The following is a 19,021-nucleotide window of genomic DNA, read 5'->3' as shown; positions in this document are numbered from 1 at the left end:
ATCACCACCTGTCATCATAGGGTAACTGCTGACATAGTTCTTCTTTTCAGATGTATATATGACGCTGCATTTTTTCATAGTTTTCAGATAACTACAACGATGCGCAAAGTTCACATTGCAAAGTTAAGATAATCCCAATAGTCTGAGTCATCACGCGTGACGCAGAAACCATGACGGCATACGCCTACGATCTCCCCAGCTAAGCCATCATGTATTTGGAGCAAACGGCATCAACTGAACGACCGCCCTGGACCATGTACGATTAGAGCAACAACAAAAAACCATCATGCAACAGTACGTTTGTATCTTCATCACCATCATGCCAAATACTGACACAGTTGCAATCAGCTAGCAGTCATCCGGGCCACCAGATAACCATCTGTACCAACTACTTACAGGTTTCAACTGATTTTCTAAATTCACAATTTATTCAGTACTGCTATGTATCCAGGGAGTTATTATTAGTTACAAATGAATGGTTCAGTGGCAAGGGATGCTCTGCTTACAACAGGTAGCAGCACATGCTAATGAGATCAACTATACACTGCCCTCTGGATGATTGGCACCCATCAGGCATCAGAATTCACAGCAAGAAACCCACACTTCGTCCTGGGTCCTGTAGAGAGATTACCTTCAATCTTCAATGGCTTCCCAGTTACCTTCCCACCCCACCTCCACAAAAGAAATTTACACTTGGGTACTGTGGACAATGTAAACCTATATTTGACATGCTACTGCTGTAGGCTATTCTGGTATACTTTGTTTTCTGCGAGAAGCTATATCAATATACTGACCAAGTACTACATACGCACTTGCGCAGCCCCACCAGAACAGAACCAGGTCAGTTTCATGATCCTAGTACATGCAAGCTCATAAAAGAATACGCTGGACTCTCCAGATCCTCTTTGCTAGGGGCAACGAAGAGCTGAAAAGAAAACCCCAGTCCGGAGTATCTTCCGAGTGGTCATGTAAGATGCAGTTGATGCAAGAGAACAAGTCCCAGATGATCCACCAATATTCTAGCCAACTGCACTCCAACAGTCAGTTGCTGCCTGGTAGCCCACCATATGCATCGGCAGGTTCCAGGAGTACAATGAGTCACCATACATACTTTTTGGCAGCTCTGATTGCTCAACAAGGGACATTGTCAGCTCTGAATGTGTACATTTCACGTTTCCGTAGACATCATTGATGACATTTTTCATGAAATCTTCTTTCAGAGAGCTAATGTCAAGGCGAGTAAATGTATGAGAGATGAGGCCCCAGTGATATACAATGTTAGGCTTGATGACTGTATGATCAACTTCCTGTGACGAATCAGGATCACACTCAATGCCATTACTTTCCAGCTGCAGACAACAAGTTAAAATCATTCATATTTTCAGTAAAGGAACAGTTGAGTTGCATGAGTATGAAAGAAACAACAAAACAACTGAGCAAACAAACCTTGAGAATAAGGTACCGGAAGCGGGATTTCACCCATCCAGCCCAATCCTGTAGTTCTTCAGAAGTTGAAGCACATAAAGCAATGCGAAGAAAATACTTATATGTTGTCACATATGGGAAGGGTTCAAAAAGGCATGTCCACTCAAAATCATGCCTCCATAAGTCCTGCACCAGATATAAAAGAACTATTGAGAGTTGATAACATAATTTCATAATTAAGCATTCAAGATGTCATATGTACACTGGGGTCTAGTACTAATTCTTAAGACGGGTCATGAAAAATACAAGTATCACTAGTGAAAACTGATGAATGCATATTTTATCATGAGTTGCATTATGTGCAGTTTTGTAGAATTACTGTTAATCAGAGAATGTGTATACTCACTCAAATGGTCCTGAACTAAAACTTGAACTGAGTCAATGTGCAAACGGCAAGTAAATGTGATCAAATTACTTGAAGTGAACAAGGAACATGAGACAAGTTTCATGTGTCAAGCTAGCACAGGATAAATGGTTGACATGCCCGGAACAACAGATTATCTGTAGTAGGAAAGGAGAACAGGAAAAGGTGATCAAGAGGTACAGGCATGCAGAAAAGATTTAGTTTATGTAAGCATAAGCAAGATGACAAACCTCGCTTACATATCAGCAATGGTCACAATAAATGACTAAATATCTATAGCATATAGTATTTTAGATGAAACCGCCTTTAAAATAATTAAATAAAACCTCCAGATCACATGAAGGAAAAAAAAAGCGCCCACTTTGGAATCTGACCACCACCAGACTTCAAAAGGCAGGAAGATCGCAACTATAAGTGAAACTATCTACACTTACTGACCTTTGTCAAAGTATAACCACGCATAAGCTCCTCTCTGATCTTCCTGAAGGTACCTTCTGTCATATTAGACACACAGAGCTCCGGTGGAGTACAAGGCATCACTATGGGCATTAAACACCCATCTGGACGCCTACATTTAAATGGCTGACCATGCAGGTCTACTGGAATTTGCCAAGGCCAGTTAGCAAATATCTCAAAGAACATGGTGAACAAACCATTGACAGAGGCATTAGGATATTTCTGACAAACATATGCTGCAAGAATAGCCAAATGAATCCCAGCAAAGAAACCAAGCAGCTGAAAAATGGCATAAGACGTGAAATGGTTAGACCAGGTTACAGCTGAATCACAATCAGTAGCGCACATTATTATACCACATACGTGGCAATGAAGTCCTCGCCTCCTAGCCCATAGTTTTATGCATCGCAACAGAACTTGGAACGTCTGCATCATAACAATTGACAGATGAATTGTTAATAAACAAAATTTGAGGTGAAAAACAGCATCTGAAGTATTCTTGTGTAAAATTAATAATGAGCAATTCTACGGAATAGACAATACAAGAGCTCAAGTAAATAAATTTAGAAAATTGTTAATTCGCAAAAACTTCTTTTGAGAAAATTGTAGATTCAAAGTACAATTATGCAGGTGAAAAAAATGTGACCAAATGCTGGTAAATTAAATAAGAACACTTTGTGACCTCAGCATTCGGTACTAGCTGCACAATTTGCTCATTAACGCGAACTCCAGACAGACTCCTCAAGCTCCGTGCATCAAGTCTTCGAAGGAACTGAGGACTAGATGAATTTATAGCCTGCAAGAGCAAGTAAACTCATCAGAATATGGATACTATATTTTCTACATAGTACCAACTGTGCATGAAAATCATGATAAAAATAATTTGGAGGACCATACTCATAACATGTTGATCGAACATAAAGTTGGTGACTTCATATGGGAGTACGTGGTGGTTTCTAGGCCAGCTCAACATGAATTCTCAACTGAGTGCTTGACTAAGAAAATATATATTTCTACCGTGCCACTGTTCGGTTGGGACTAAAGAGTGATCAAAACCTCATTCGACAGGCTTGCGATAAAAAAAAATAACTAGTCACTGTCTGATCCAATTATTCAATAATAATTTCATAAGATTCAAAGGGGTGGGCATGTTATACGTCAACTAACAAGCAGATTTCACCCGCCATGGTTAATTTAGACAAGGCGCTACTAACAATGGATTGGAGCTAGATTTCCAGCTTTGTACTGTGATAAGCCTGGCGAGAATCGGTTAGGCTGATGCACAAGTTGAAACTACTAGTGACAACAAATTAACCGAAGTACAAGGTGTTCCTTTTTCGAGAACCTATGTTTTTCAGGCTGGTTTCAATGAACAGCTGATACAGGTGAAGAAATGAGTACAATGGACTTGCCCTGACTAATGGTAAAATGACATTATATGTCCCAGAATTTTTTTTGCTAGGCTGTGGTCAAACTGTGGGGGTGATGTCAAGGAAAACAAGTGAGATCTTCTCACACAGGTACAGAAGCTTGATGGTCATGATGAACAACATGGATCAGCTGATCTTTTGAATGTGGTGTCAGATATAAGGCACGATTAGTGAAAATCTAAAGAGATGAGGAAACATATATACAACAGGTAGGCGTGCACAATGGTTGCTAGCTGAGTAACCGGTGACCCAAATCGCCAACACATCCTTTTTCCACACTGCGGTAAATGGTCATAAAAGAGAATGCTCTATCGTCTGTCCTGAGGATGGAGTGCAACTTTGCTTCCAAACAGGAAATTCAGGATCGTATTTACGCACTCTACAGAACTTAATTTGGTTCTGAATGGCAGCCAGGTTTGACACCAGCAAAAGGTATCAGAGACCCCGGGGCATGTTTGGTGGTTTTAATCGCTTCATTTAAAGAGATTAAACTACAAGGTGATGCCCTTAGTTCCTCAGATCAGACTCCAGAGACACTCTGAGTATCACTATCTACAACAATATCGTCTCATTTGCATATCAGAGCTAGCTTTTGAAGGACCTTAGTAAGCTGTACACTGACAAGTTCACTCCATTAATTAAGAATGTGATTGTAAAACAGTCAGACAGGCTTCCTAAAAAGATGGATATATTTTACAAGGGTTGGCGGTGCACCAAACTTGCCTGAACTGCATCAATAACATGGAGCTGGGCATACGTCAGATCAACTGAAATCCCGCTGAATGTGAACCGCATCAACGGAACCTTTGCATTCTCCACAGTCTGCAGTCCTGACACTTCAGGCCTGCGCTGAAGAATTTGTCGCAGAACAACAAAGAAGTGGTGCTGCAATCATAACACCACATGTTAGCATCCTGAAGCAAGGTGGGGAGAAACCTGAAACGTAGACGGCACTACTTACCGGCAAATTTGCAATACATGGACCAACACAGAGCGCATCGATGTCAGATTCAGGTCCATGAGCCTAGAAAAACAGAACAAAAACTAGGTCAACAATGTCACAAGGCATAGCGCTAACAATGTAACCTACAACTAAGCGGCAACTAGATCAGTATGTCACAAGGCATAGCTAACAATGTCACACACAATTAACTCTACAGAGAGTGATCTGGACAAAGGAGCAGGCGCTGCAAATAAAAGACCCTTTCTGCTCCAGTTTTGTCTCGCCAATAGCTATATAATCTCCCTTCCTTGAAATATATGCTGTCTTAATTGCCAAAAGTTGCGAAGCACTGAACCTAGGCATTACTACAAACATGAAACTAATAGAATTTTCACCTGCTGAAGTTGAAACATATGCTGGCTTAATTGGCAGAAGTTGTGAAGCAATGAACGAGGCATTACTACAAACATGAAACTAATTGAATTTTCACCGGCTGAAGTTGAAACACGGGATAATCCAACGAATGCAGTAGGGTAGTTACACAAACACAACTGCACACGAAAATTCTGACAAATCATCACACCATTTTCCCTCCAATGTCTCGCTTACCCCTAGCGTGTAAGAACCGTAGGTGAGGACCGTAGCCGTGACCCGCCTCGGGGGCACCCTCTGCTCGAAGCCCACGGCCTTGGCCCAGTCCATCACTATCTGCGAGAGCAGGAAGCGAAAACACAACGAATCAGAACCTCAAGTAAGCATACGCCGCAATGACGATTTTTTTTTTAATTAGTCCCGGAATCCCTAGCCCCGATTACGCACCTCCTTGAGCTTGCGGATGACCTGCTCCCTGGTCATGTCCTCCTCCGGGGTCGGGACGGCCCCCTCGTCCTCCAAGAACTGCACCACCACCAACAAGCGCACACGAAATTACCGAGTCAAAACCAACCGGAACTACCGCAAGAAGAATTGGGGGGTATGGTATGGTATGGAGAGCGCGCGCACCTGGCGGAGGGAGCTGCTCCGGCGGGAGTCCATTTCGAAGAGGAGGGTGGAGGGGACCTGGAAGGCGAGCGAGAAGGGAGGGAGCAGGTGGTACCCCGCGGGGAGAGGCGGCGGCGGCGGCGGGGGCGGTGCGTGGAAGACGGGTAGGGTTTGCGCCTCGGGGCCGGCGGCGTAGGCCCAGACTGGGAGGTCCGGCGCCATTGCCGGCGGCAGAGGGTGGTACGCGGCTGCCGTGGTCGCGGACATCGGGGCGGCGGCGGCGATCGCCGGCGGCGGTGGGGCCGAGAGGAGGGGAAGAGAAATTTTCCTCTTTTTCTCTTGTGAGTTGTGAGGTTTTGGGACAGAGATGAAGAGGAGAAGGGAAAGGCGGCGGTGGTTTATGCCGCGTGGGGTTGGGTGCCGTGCCGGGACAGCGGTGCTTCCAGAAAGTTCGGTTTCACCCTGTCCAAACAAGGAAAGGAATTGGTGTACGAAAAGTTTTTTTTTCTTTGAGAAAAGTGTACGAAAAGTTATGGACACTGACACGCAGGGCTCGAAAATCAATTATTTTGTTTCGGAAAATGTCACAACAACAAAAATGTATAAACAACATTGATGAAAAAATATAATAATGAAAACCAAATTTCTAGCGTGAGCAAACAAATTGTAAGATAAGAGCATCTCCGCCAGCGTGACCCAAATAGATGCCGGAAGGTGCGCCGGCAGTGCCCTGTTGGGAGCGCCGGCATGCCTTGGGGTGATGGTGAGCAATTATTGCTTGGTCGGAGGTAAGCGAAGGTAGGTGGGTGGTGGCGCCATTAATCTCCAACACACATGGCAACCATTAATCTCCAACACACATGACAAGCTTATTACGCTTAACCGCTCATTCAGCAGCTGCCAAGCGGGTCCGAGGGTTTCCATCCGACGTGGCGGAGGCACCGGCGCGCCCGTTCGGCACCATTGTATTGGGCTACAAAACTGGCCAGCTACTTTTGGCGCGCGCTGGTGTGGCCCAAAACACCCAAATCCCTATTGGGGATGTGCTATGTGTAGACAACACAACTCTACAACACCATAAGCATTTGCAGTGTAACGACACGACATATCGAGACGTTGACTTCATGGTTTCAGACTTACTTGGCCATGAATCAGATCACGTTTCCCGAAGCTTTGAGATGTGAAACCAAACTCCGCCATGAACTTACCCATCCATGGTGTGAGCTCCACCTAGGGCAGAGGATTGGTGCAAATGCAACGGTGCCCTAAGGAAGAAATGGAGAAAGAGGAGATGGGCACTCGGGTGTAGCAGCGACCAGTCGTCCAAGGTCTCAAAAGATTTAGAGAACTCAAAAGAGCTCAAGAAAACATTAGTAATGAAATAATTGAGTCGTAATTTGCATACAAAACGAAGGCTTGAAAAGACAAGAGCAAGGAGCTAAAAATATGGTTTAAAATGGTTTAAGTTTTTCATGTACAAGGCACAAGACTGCAAATACAAAAAAAAATCCAAATATGCACTTATTATTCAGTCCTTAAAATGTGGGTAGGACCTTTTTTAAAGTAATGTTATCTTTTGGAAAAGTAAAACACAAAAAAATATGAGTAAACTACAAATATTGAATACAAACTATATACAGCAAGCCTGTAGTGATTTGAACAAGTTATGATCAAGAACAGCAACGAACCAATTTCATCACAACAGAACTGATGGAATAACCTGTTGCTCGGATCATCAATTCTTCCAACAACGTTTGAGCACCTAAACTGCAAACACAAAATCTTTCGGCCACCATTCCATTGTAACTTTCATGAAATTTCACAATGCACGATTCTGTATTCAGATTATCACAATACAGAAGGGGAACTCACATAGCAAGAGCACCACCATATCCATCAGTCTTGGCAATCTCAAACTTGTTAAGGAACCCCCCTCTAAGACACAAATACATCACAACGTTTACCACCACTATCCACTGCTTACCCGCAGCAGGCAGAAGACAAAATAATTTACTGTCAATTCTGCTACACTACAATGGGAAAACTGGAACGACAACAGAGTGACTGGTGAAGTTTAAGCTAACCTACCAACACAGTAGAAGGCATGAATATGTGAATACTGTTGACGCTTTGGAAGTCTGGGGAAAATAGGAGAATCGAGACGCTCTTCATCTCAGGCTACATGGGGAAGCTGCCCTTGCTGCTGCTTTTGCACATTGGCCTTATGCTTATGCCCAGCTATGTGGAACTCGTAAACCTTCTGGCTGTTGACGACGACATTGCACGCCGTGCAAATCTTCACTTCACCTTGAGCTGCTCCGGCCTCAAGGACTTTTCTCTTCTTCACCTCCAGGTCTTCTGGAGTTGCTTGGGAGCTCTTATTCTTCCTTGGCTGTACAGCTGGCATTATGCCATCAGCAACAGCAGGGGCAGCTGCTGTACTTGCTCCAACAGCACCGTTCAGAGGCTTTGCTGGTTTAGGTGTGATCGAATCTTGTAACTTCTGCAAATTCTTCTTGTGCTTCTTACCTGTTTTATGGATCACGAGAACTTCTTGGGTATCACACTCAATCTTGCAGACTTCACAGGTTAATGGTTGCACAACCTTTGGAATTTTCTTGATGAACTTCCTCGGAGCGGTCCTTGGTAGAGGATGGCCGAAATGGGCATTCCACTGAGCATGGTGCATGACTGTGGCTGCAGCTTCTGGTGCCACTCCATTTGGAGCTTTCGCAGCTGCTACCTACGGAAACAAAGTTGATAAGAGTTACTAGCAACGGATGAGAAATATAGTATAAAAATTAATCAGCAGATACAATTAACGTGAACTGAACATAAGATGTGCCATAACCTTCTTTTGTAAAATTAGTTAGTGCACATGTGAAGTCCATGTTACTGTATTAAGCATGGCTATTCAAAAATTCACATTAAATATAGGGGAGTATATATTTTAGGGAAAGGGACCGACTTGATTTATAGCCATCCAGTATGATGAATGGACGGTAAATGCACTGGATCCATTTTCCATGTACATACAGTGAACACGTTCTATCCAATATTACTATTTAAAAACGGTAAATCTATTCTCAGGGCGCCCTGAGAATAGCCAAACACGGCAGGCGCCTTCTAGCCGTTAGATCTTCATCCGAGTCAAGTCTTATCCCCCCAACGAGAACGAAGGAACCAGCGCGTCCTTCGCCTCTGATGAATCCCGTGCGGTGCCGCGACCCCAGCCCCGCCACCGCGGCTTCCTCCCTCCTCCGCCGTCTACGGCCATGGCTCATCCCCGGATGGAAACCGATCGAGCCCCTTCCACCCTTTCCCGCTCTCACCACAACTCCCCGTGCTACCCTACCGTCGGTTGACTGCCGCCAGGGTGGAGACCCCGTGTTGATGGCGCTGCCAGCGCCGCAGCTGCTCCCGGTAGCCGGTGTGCCGGGATGCCCACACCGTGTCTCGCCCAGGCAGACGACCCCACCTCCCGCCTGCGAGGGGGCGCCCCGCCGCCGCGGTTTACATGTCGTACGGGTGGTCACAGTTAATCCCGCTGGACCTGGGCGACTCGGTCAGCATGGTCCTGCTGTGCATCCTCCTCGCTGGCTGCCCCGCCACGCTCAACCTCTGGCTGCGCTCCCACCACAAGGTTCGCCTCGCCCGACTCGACTGCTCCCAGGACACCCCTCCCACGGCCCAACTCCCAAGCTGATTGCGAGGCTGTAGACTGGTGAGCAGCTGCCATACAAGATGTCCGTCCACCCCCGCGGCAACAGGTACTTGTCTGCTTGGACGAATGTGGCTTTCTGTACATTTTCTGCCCCTGATTCTCGTTGGTGCATTGGTGTCAGTTCTGAATTTTGATTAGCTCAAAATGAGTGTTCGGAGGCACAACAAAAATCCTCAACAAGCAGCAACAATAAGAAAATTGCAAAGGAGGAGCAAAAATATTTTGTTGCACTGTAGCACCAAGGACCAAGAAAATTGCAAAGGAGGAGCTCATGCCAGGATTGCTCCAATGAGAAAGCAGCAACAAGGAGGCGCATGTTAACTAGGCTTTTGTTGGCCACAACGTGTTTGCTTTAATGCATGCTTAGAGGTTGTTTTATGTTGCCTAAGAACTTCCTGGCAATGGTTGATTATATGATTAGAAGTGTTAGGCGCGGAGTGCATGTCGCCGAGGACTAGAGGGAGGTGATTGGCGTGTTATCCCCGTTGCACTACTGTACGTCGTCGAGTGAGAGGCGGCCCCGGCAGCGTTGCGCTGCACCATGGAACATCATTGAGGAATGCGGCAGGCACGGCAATGGGATTCTGGAGAAACAACCGACCGCATCACGGCGGCAACCAGGTCGAAGCTCTTGGATGGGGGCTTAGTCAGCAAATTGAGCAATGGGGGTGTGGCGGAGTGGAGTTGTGTCGCTGTGCTTGTTCGTATGCGGGACAACGGGAGACGCGGGAAGGGCAGTTGACCTCTAGGAGGTGGCCATGCGAGGAAGGGGAGGGCTGATGGTGAGCTGCTAGGCTGGGCTGATCAGGAGTACATACTTGTGGGTAACTTAACTGAACAAGTATGGATAACTTCACTGCTAACTGGTGGGTAACTAGTACTTTTAAGCATGGGTAACTTCAACAGTAATATGTTAACTAGCTAGTGGGAAAACAATACACAGTAGAATGTGTAGGTTCGGAACTAACAGGTGGGTAACTATAATGTTAAATAGTGGGTAACTAGCGTATTCAAACATGAGGAAAATTGATTTAGTTATCCCTGCCCTCTATCTAATACTAGTTATCCACACATTACATGTTGACTTACCCATCTGTTTTTGGGTGAGTTTATCACCATGAAATTGATATAGTTATCGTCCTAATACTTATGGGGTTACCCAACTGTTTTAATGTATAGACACTCACTTGTCTACGACAAAAGTACCATCCTAAAGTGGTAACACAGTTATATTTCAAGCCGAAAAAAAATCGTTGATAAGGTCTAGTTGTCATTGTTAGACACATTATTCCCTGGTAAATCATCAAGGCTTTCAGCTCTAGTTGTCTCTTCGTTAGACCATCACCTGCAAATGATTTCAATATCATCCATTGCCATTTTTTATGGTAACTTAAGAATACAAGCATGGGGTGATTTCAATGCTAACTAGTGGGTAACTTAACTGCAAACGTATGGATAACTTCAGTGCTAACTAGTGGGTAACTTAACTGAAAATGTATAGATAACTTTAGCGATAACTAGTGGATATTGAATAAGCATTGATTAGTTCAGTGCTAATTCATGGGTAACTACAATGTCAACTAGTGGGTAAATAGTACATTTCAAGCATGAATAACTTCAACAACATTTTTTGGTGGTAACTTTATAGTTAACCAGTGGAAAAACAATATATAATAGGATAGGTAAGTTCAACACTACCTGGTAGGATAACTACAATGTTAACTGGTGGGTAACTAGTACATAAATTCATGGCTAACTTCAACACTAGCTTGTGTGAGGCGACATAGCAGCCACTAGTTAACATTGTGGGTTGGTCGGGATTTTAGTTGTCGGAACCTCTAGCTAGAGTTGGCTATCCACCAGGTGCCTGCTGCATATTCCGCAGGGTTTTGACATTTTCAGGGCTACATAACTCATGTGTTAAAAGCGGTTTACTTTTTTGTCCGAAAAGGATTCCTCGTTGAAACATATCAACATAGGATCTACTTTTAAAAATTTCGTGCGACTAGTACAATGGTGTAAACAGATACTAAATCAGATAATTGGTTTTGTGCTACAAAACTATTCAAAATTTTGAATTGCATTTAATGTTGATTATGTCTACAATTTTTTCCTTTTTCTGCATATATATATGCGAAAATGCCTATATACTGCCCGTTTATATGGTGGATAACTTAGCTGGGTAACTCACGCTTTAGAGGTGGTTAACTTTTGGGTCCAAAAAGAAGTTGTCAAAACATATCAATATGGGATTTAGTTTTAAAAATCTCGTCGCGACTAGCCTAACAGTGAAAACATTTTCTAAATCGGATAAACGGTTTGACCCACAGAACATTTTGAATTTCAGATTTTCGTATTTAATTCTGCTGACATCAGCTCCTTTGTCTTTTGTGTTTAGAGAATGAAATATGCAATAACCTCCGTCTTGGTTTAACGGGCACGCACGCAGTTGAAGACAAAATTTGACCATTGATTTGGTCAACAAAACATAAATTTTATGTCTACAAAATCTATATCATTGGATTCGTATGCAAAAAAGCTTTCCAATGATATAATTTTTGTGACATATATTTGATATTTTATTGACTAAAATAATGGTCAAAGCAATTTCTTATCTCCTTCACGCACGTGAACGACCAAATTGCAGCGCTTGGGTTAGCTCGCGTGGTTCCGAACGATCGAACTGCCTGCCCGCTACAGTTCCCTATCTAGCAGGCGCCTGGCGCATAGCAGGGTCCTTTAAAAATATGATAATGCGGATGACGACAAAACATATCCACAAATCAATAACACATGATGCCCTCAGCTATGTATAAAGAAAGGTAAGGACTTGCCAACAGCCGCCTCTTATAGTAACCGCTGTGCCTCAGCAAGGCATGCAGTACAGCACCGGGAGGTGGGAGTACTACTGGGAGTAGTACATAAAGAACAAGCCAGACCATACCACCAGTGCAGATCAGAGGTAAAGTTGGAGTAGCCGAGTAGGATCTCTCAGGCAAGACCAGCAGACTTCCACTCCAAGCACAAGATCCCTCTGTGGAGGAAGCTGTCCACCTTGGGTATGGTCAATCTGAGGCACATCGTTTAATGATATGAAACCAAACTCATATTTGACCTTGGTTCCCTCAAAAAAAAAGACCTTGGTAAAGAGGTCTGTGAACTGAATTATCAGATGATAGATTTTTCACTGCTAACAACAATGGAGCAACAGCCAACATGATCACTCACCTAAACTAAATCAGAAAAGGCGTGAAGCTGGAGATAACTGATCGTGAATAGAACAGACAACAAGATGCAACTCCCCTCAAATATCAAAGGCCATAAAACAGATGGCAGTAGCGAAAACTGAGACACGAGCACTGACAAGCTGACTGCGGATACAGACTACACAGGTGATATCCAGCTTGGTGACCATGGGATGACCAAAACTGCCCACAATGTGAGCCCTGGCGAAGCATTGTGTTGAACTCGCACTCTAATTTCTACTTCTGGAGCTGCACGTACCAATGGCAACTTGATTGTAGATGGAATCCATGTGGAATCAATGTTAAAACAACGACCAGATTGCTTGACGCCAATGAAGAAACAACAACCCTTGTGGTCATTATAATTGATGCACCGACCAGTTAATCCAAAAGTCCAACTGATGGTGTGAAGGGTGGGCAATATATTCAACAGTCATTGTCAAGGGTATTACATGAGTGCATGTGGCCAATAAGCTAATAGTGTTGCTGTTGTGGCTAGATGTGCATTATACTCTTAAATAGGGTGAGTTCTAATAGTCCTCCTACAGAGTGCTTTGGGGTACTGCAATGCACACGATCTATTTAAAGTCATCAAAATTCTCGGAGAACAATAACAAGAAAAAAGGTTCCCAACAAGGATATTCAAATTGGACGGCTCTTTACTTAACCCAAATACAGGTTTCAGAGCATGCTTATAGAATCTTTAATAATCAAATTGTGCCAAAAAGGAAAACATATGTTATTATCTTCCCTAAGACACCAGACTTTCACATCCTCCAGGATGGGGAATTTCAGCTTCGAAAAATAGATCATAAAGTAACAAAAAGATTAATGTGAAATTACGTCTACAGGAAAACCAACACGAAATTAAATGAATGCTATCAGGTTAGTTGAGCATACTAAGAACGGAACTGAAGAAAAAATTCAATATCAGTACTCGATAAACCTGATGCAAGCCAAAAATGTTTTTGGCAAAAGCGAGTAATGAACTTTGTTGAAGTGAATAGGAAAATATAACTCAATATGCAGATGCCCACTTGATTTCAAATGGAGTCGAAGAAGCAGGTGACCACTTTTTTAAAACTAGAAGCCAATTCTTAAGATGCAGATGATCATTTCGAAACAAGATATATACGCTAGCATTACAAGTGAGTTTGGGCCTTTAGGATGCTTGTCGAAGCAGGTGACCACTTTTTTTTAAATAGAAGCCAATTTTGAAGATGCAGATGATCATTTCGAAACAAGATATATACGCTAGCATTACAAGTGAGTTTGGGCCTTTAGGATGCTTGTTTTTGTGAATCGTTAAATCAATGGATGGAATTGATCCAGGTCCTAAGAACATTACATGCGCAAGTTATCATCATCCAATGTCCCCCAGCTCATAGTTAGACAACTCTCTTTGTACCTCAAATAGTCCTTCTGGCCATTTGTTTGCATCCCCATCTCCAGCTTGATCTATCCATAAACTAACAGCCTTTCCAGCAATTCCCTATTCTGGTGGTCTAGCTCTTCAAAAGTATTATAATGTTTCATCACTACTTAAATTGGCATGACCTATTTTGTAATCAAGGGCCTTATTATCAGAAGACTTTAAACCATGGGAGAAAAGAGTCATTGCACTTCTTTATGAATATAGGCACACAGATGGATCCTCAACACGATCTTCTTTCCGTAAGATATGTCAAAGTGATGAACTCATATGTGCTCTTTGCACCGAAATAGCAAGGAATACAAGTTAGGATGTTGCCCTCTAACTGGGTAGTAGGCATATACATGGTAAACATACAAACATGATTTCCTTCCCCTAAGCTATGTAAAAATGGTCAGGACACAAATGTTGTACAACTAGCCCAGGTCTTCAGGAAATTTAGCCAGTCACCTAATTTCTAATTATACTCATTGTTCTGCCGCACATCATAATTAGTTAAATATACAAACTATGCTGTAAAAATGATTAAAGCTCACAACTGCCGAGGTTATCTTTCAGTTGCATTTACCAATATTAACTGTTTTTTCATGAGAAGTTCCTAGTGCATCAAGTTAGGTTTCATTGCAACTCTTGCTTGTTCTTTTCTTTGGTAAGTTTACACATAAAAGATGGCATGCTATCTTTCGGTTGCAATCACCAACCATAACTTACATTATGAATAGGTCGCTAGTACACTGGTCACTCTAGTATCTGACAGTACCAAAGTCTAGCCTTATCACATTGTAGGCACGAAAGGATTTGATTAAAAAACTTCTCATGGTCAAGATTTGACACATCTAACTGAGGATATCCTTCTTGCTTGTCTGTGAAACAGTCTACTAGATTAAGATGCAAGCAAATAATCTCCAACCCATTTAATTCTACAGTTGGTCCGAAATCTTTACTATTAAAGGGGACTTGATGGTGATGATACGTCATTTTTATACCGATTCTACCCCTCTACTGAACATAGCTTCCACACGACACACCTGGGTCGCTCCTTCACTTCCCTTGTAAGGCAACCTCCTCTATATCTGCCTTCCCTTCTTTTCTAGGACATAGCATGTCGCATTTCATCCTCTTTGCGCTGGCATGACCACATTGCCTCATCTCTGTTGTCGCGAGGCCGTGGTCACCGTGGCCGGCGGTGGCTGTACTGCCCTTGCCCAATCAGGACGAGGAGACATCATTGGATATTTGGCGACAATGAGATTCTACGAGGTGCTATTGTGGGGAAGAAGCTGAGTGACGGCATGTTGGAAGATGCGTAGGCTGCCTAGGGCCTGCAGCGGTCTCACGGCTTGACGAAGCGTCCCAGCTTATACGCTTGGCTTGGATATGGCGAGGGCTGAGTTCACAAAGCCAGTTTCGCCTTCTCTCCATGATCCTCTTCTGGCCGCAGCTAACCTCTCCAGTTTAGGCGCTACCGGTCATTCGTGTCCTCACCGGATAGCATCTGCAGGCGGAATCGAGGTAGACGGTCGCGCCCTGCTTTAGAACATCCATGACATCATGTGTACCTGATTAATTGCCTGCCATATGTGTACTTAGTTTCCTTTTTCAAAGATTTATTAGGAGGCGAGAAGATTTTCATATCAAACTGGTTTTAGGTTACGACTATCATAGATCAAGTTTAGAAAATATGTTTGTCGGATGGTGCAACAGTTGGCAGATTGGTAATTATGCAATATTTATGCTTATTCTGCTGAAGTGCGAGTGTAGGTGAATTGTGTACACTGAGTTTAGATTCTTAGGTATTTTCTACATTTTTTTGGCTAAATTAGATATTTTCTACTTGATCACACAACGTGCAGTGGCAGATACAGGAATTTTTCGAAGCCAGGGGGCGCCGCAGGGCAACTAATTTGTTTCTCGGACAACTATAAGGGCCCAGTTCCTATTTGGTCCGTAGAAAACCAGAGAGAATTGCTTCCTCTGCCACATGGCACCCTGGTTATCAAAAACAATATCAAACTTACTAAATTGTGAGATTTGGGTTCTCTGAAACAAGTTGCCCAAATAATTGTGGTTTTCTGATAAAATTTCTTTTAATTGTGCATTTGTAAACCCTTCACCACAATAGTTCTGGTTTTGTGAAATATGCTCTAGTTTTAATGCGGAAACACGAACAAAATACATTACATGTTCACAACACATTCAAATATTCACATCCATGTTGATCTGATGGCCCAACTCACCTTGATGTTATATCACGATCCAAACCAACACTAATCCCGCAAAACAGTCTCTAAAAACTTCCGCTAATTACCACCTGGCAGCCCGAAGAAAACCCCTAATCACTGTCTCGGCCACGCGCAGTCCTCCCATAGAGCCGCACTTCTTCGCCACTCACCTCTCCCCACCATCCGACCGCCTACTATTATATTATTCAACAAAACCGGACAAAAAGAATACATCGATCCACCCAAAGCCACCTTCCTAACGACAAAAGTCGCTACGCCTACAAGCTTAATGATGAATGGCTAGGAATCTATTCAAAGAATCAATGTCAGACAAATTATTCTTTGAGGAAAACAAGAGATAGATTATCAAAATACACCATATCTTGATCCTTATTTTGGTGCCGATGCTAGCTGGAAATATTTCCCTCTGTATTTCATTAATTGGATTATCCACTTGAAGCATTTGACATGTTTTAGTATTTCCCTCTGTAGTTTAACTTTATCAGATACACACAAAATTTACTACTGACTTTGCCGTCGGCCAGGTCAGTCGCTAGGCTGGGGTTGGGGAATCGGGTCAAGGGAGTCGGGAACTCGGGATCTATTCTGGAGACATTGGCTTGTTGCCTTTTTTCCTGTGAGCACATCAGGGCCCTGCCTGTGCAATACACGGCCAACCGCCCACAGTCTCGAGGTAACAAGGCCCACTAGTCCACAGCGAAAAGAATTTACTGATTCTAAAATAAACTGCACGATTTTACCCACGACCAACCGACTTTTCCTATCTGCAAACCTCACAGCGCTTGAGGCGCACAGCAGGCAAGCGCGGGCAACAGGGAGTGCGGCGCTGCATCTGCCAGTGACTACATGCATCAATTAGGTACTATTAGCAAATAATAATTGATTACATAATAATTAGCTAGTATACTATGATTTTACAGTGCCGCAATGCCTGATCCTAGAACCCATAATGCAAGAAAACAGAACACCATCGATATACCTAAATCGAGTGGTGATGCCATTGGCACATAACATGACAGAATGCAGCAATCAAATTCTCTGGGGCAGTAGGGCTATGGCTACAATTTACACCCATATAATTAGGTGAAGAAAAATCACTTAGAGAGCAAATCACCGATGAGGCCCGATTGCTGACCATGCCCTATTTCTTATATCTAATGAATCCCTTGAAATCCACCACACCCCGGACGACATTTGCACCAAATCGGAAGCAGTAAGCGCACTGACCTGCGCGTAGCGCTGGGGATCGAACCCGAAATGCTTCCCCGCCTGTCCACCAGTCGGCGCCGGAGCTGGCTGCGGCGCCGAAACAGGCGGAGCCTGAGAGGCCTCGCCGGTGCTGAAGTAGTACTGCGCCAGGCCGCCTCCCCCATAGGCCACCGCCGAGGGGTCGTAGTAGTGGTACGTGGCGGCGTACGGGTTGTACTGCGCCTGCGCCTGCGCGTCAGCCGGGGCGGTAGGGTTGGAGTAGTAGTAGGAGGAGGAGGCGGCGGGGGGGTTCGCGGCGGCGGGGTCTGGCTGGTGGTACGGCGGGTAGGTGTATGGGTAGCCGTAGGGGTGAGCGTAGGGAGGATGGGGATCGGCCGCCGGCGGCGCCGCCGCGGCGTGAGCGGCGTAATCCATGGTGGTGGCCGGTGAGGGTGTGGTGCGGCGTGACCGTCTCCGTCTGAGTGCGCCCGGTGCGATCACCGTTCGGGGACAGAAACACAACGATATATCGGCTTCTCTCGTGCTCGGAAAAGAGTTTTTCTTTCCTTCCTTTTATTACAACATAATTGCCTGAGGTGTTTACAAAGTTTTTTTTTACAATAAATACCACATATATTCATAGCAACAAATAGTACATGGTAGAGATACACGAACTGACTCCAACAATTATTAGAAAATAAAGTATAAAAGATAGTAACAAATCTCCGAGATCTTTAATTTCTTTCTTCTTCCAGAACACAATCTTATACTCTTCTGAAGGCAGCCAAAGATAGATAACGAACCATATATCGGCTTCTCTCGTGCTCGGAAAAGAGTTTTTTTTCCTTCCTTTTATTACAACATAATTGCCTGAGGTGTTCACAAAGCCAATAATGGGGACGCTGCGAAAAAGATACGCAATGTGCAAATATTTCTTTTTTCTGCTATAATGTAGGCACTCACAAATAGTCACATACACTCATTCATATGAACGCGCACATCCTACCTTATAAGCAACTTTAAAAAACTGATGTCTGACGAATCTTGAGATTGATGAAATCACCATAAACATCTTGATACATCTTGCTATCGACGGAAACGTCGCTTCCCAGGCTCGCACTAATTGAGACATAGGTTAGCTAGCAAGCAAGAATTGGTTGGGTGCTTACATTCACACTGGGGACATGATGATGTAACGTCATTTCGTGTGCTCAGTGAATTCCTAAACCCCACCAAACCGTCTCCTGTCCTAGTTCCCATGGAGCACAGGCGAGTAACTATAGTTGGCTGTTTTCCGTCGATAACCAAAATGCAATGTCACTTTGTCATTGGAGTAAATCGCATGAGCGGTCCTAATTCTTTTTCGGTGCCTTCACTTTGGTCCCGATTCTTTAAAATTGCACATCTAAATCCAAAAAAAAAATTTATAAGTGCTTCACGCGAGATTCTAAATCGGTCTGACCCGTGTTGACAGGTGCCACATCGACAGTAGGGTCCAGGAAGGGTATCAGCCAACCGTGTGTTTTTGCG

General features: G+C 43.9%; 2 protein-coding genes across 2 annotated transcripts; both read right to left on the bottom strand.

Moving 5' to 3' along the window:
* Positions 1 to 406: 406 nt before the first annotated feature.
* Positions 407 to 5,902, bottom strand: LOC124674357 (nuclear poly(A) polymerase 3-like). The gene is made up of 10 exons (XM_047210395.1): positions 5,681 to 5,902; positions 5,498 to 5,575; positions 5,288 to 5,386; positions 4,697 to 4,759; positions 4,459 to 4,620; positions 2,988 to 3,101; positions 2,669 to 2,731; positions 2,288 to 2,584; positions 1,447 to 1,611; positions 407 to 1,349 (listed from the first exon to the last, which is right to left on the bottom strand). The coding sequence occupies exons 1-10, from the start codon at positions 5,879 to 5,881 to the stop codon at positions 1,020 to 1,022; spliced, it is 1,572 nt and encodes a 523-aa protein (XP_047066351.1). The 5' UTR covers positions 5,882 to 5,902; the 3' UTR covers positions 407 to 1,019.
* A 1,525-nt stretch (positions 5,903 to 7,427) lies between these two features.
* On the bottom strand, positions 7,428 to 17,970 carry LOC124674343 (zinc finger protein 346-like). Its single transcript, XM_047210379.1, has 2 exons — positions 17,531 to 17,970; positions 7,428 to 8,402 (listed from the first exon to the last, which is right to left on the bottom strand). The coding sequence occupies exons 1-2, from the start codon at positions 17,924 to 17,926 to the stop codon at positions 7,833 to 7,835; spliced, it is 966 nt and encodes a 321-aa protein (XP_047066335.1). The 5' UTR covers positions 17,927 to 17,970; the 3' UTR covers positions 7,428 to 7,832.
* Positions 17,971 to 19,021: the final 1,051 nt, after the last annotated feature.

The sequence above is a fragment of the Lolium rigidum genome, chromosome 7, assembly GCF_022539505.1.
Source record: "Lolium rigidum isolate FL_2022 chromosome 7, APGP_CSIRO_Lrig_0.1, whole genome shotgun sequence".
Lineage (NCBI taxonomy): Eukaryota > Viridiplantae > Streptophyta > Magnoliopsida > Poales > Poaceae > Lolium > Lolium rigidum.
Note: the sequence above shows the minus strand (reverse complement) of the source record. Positions and strands in the feature narration are given on the sequence as shown.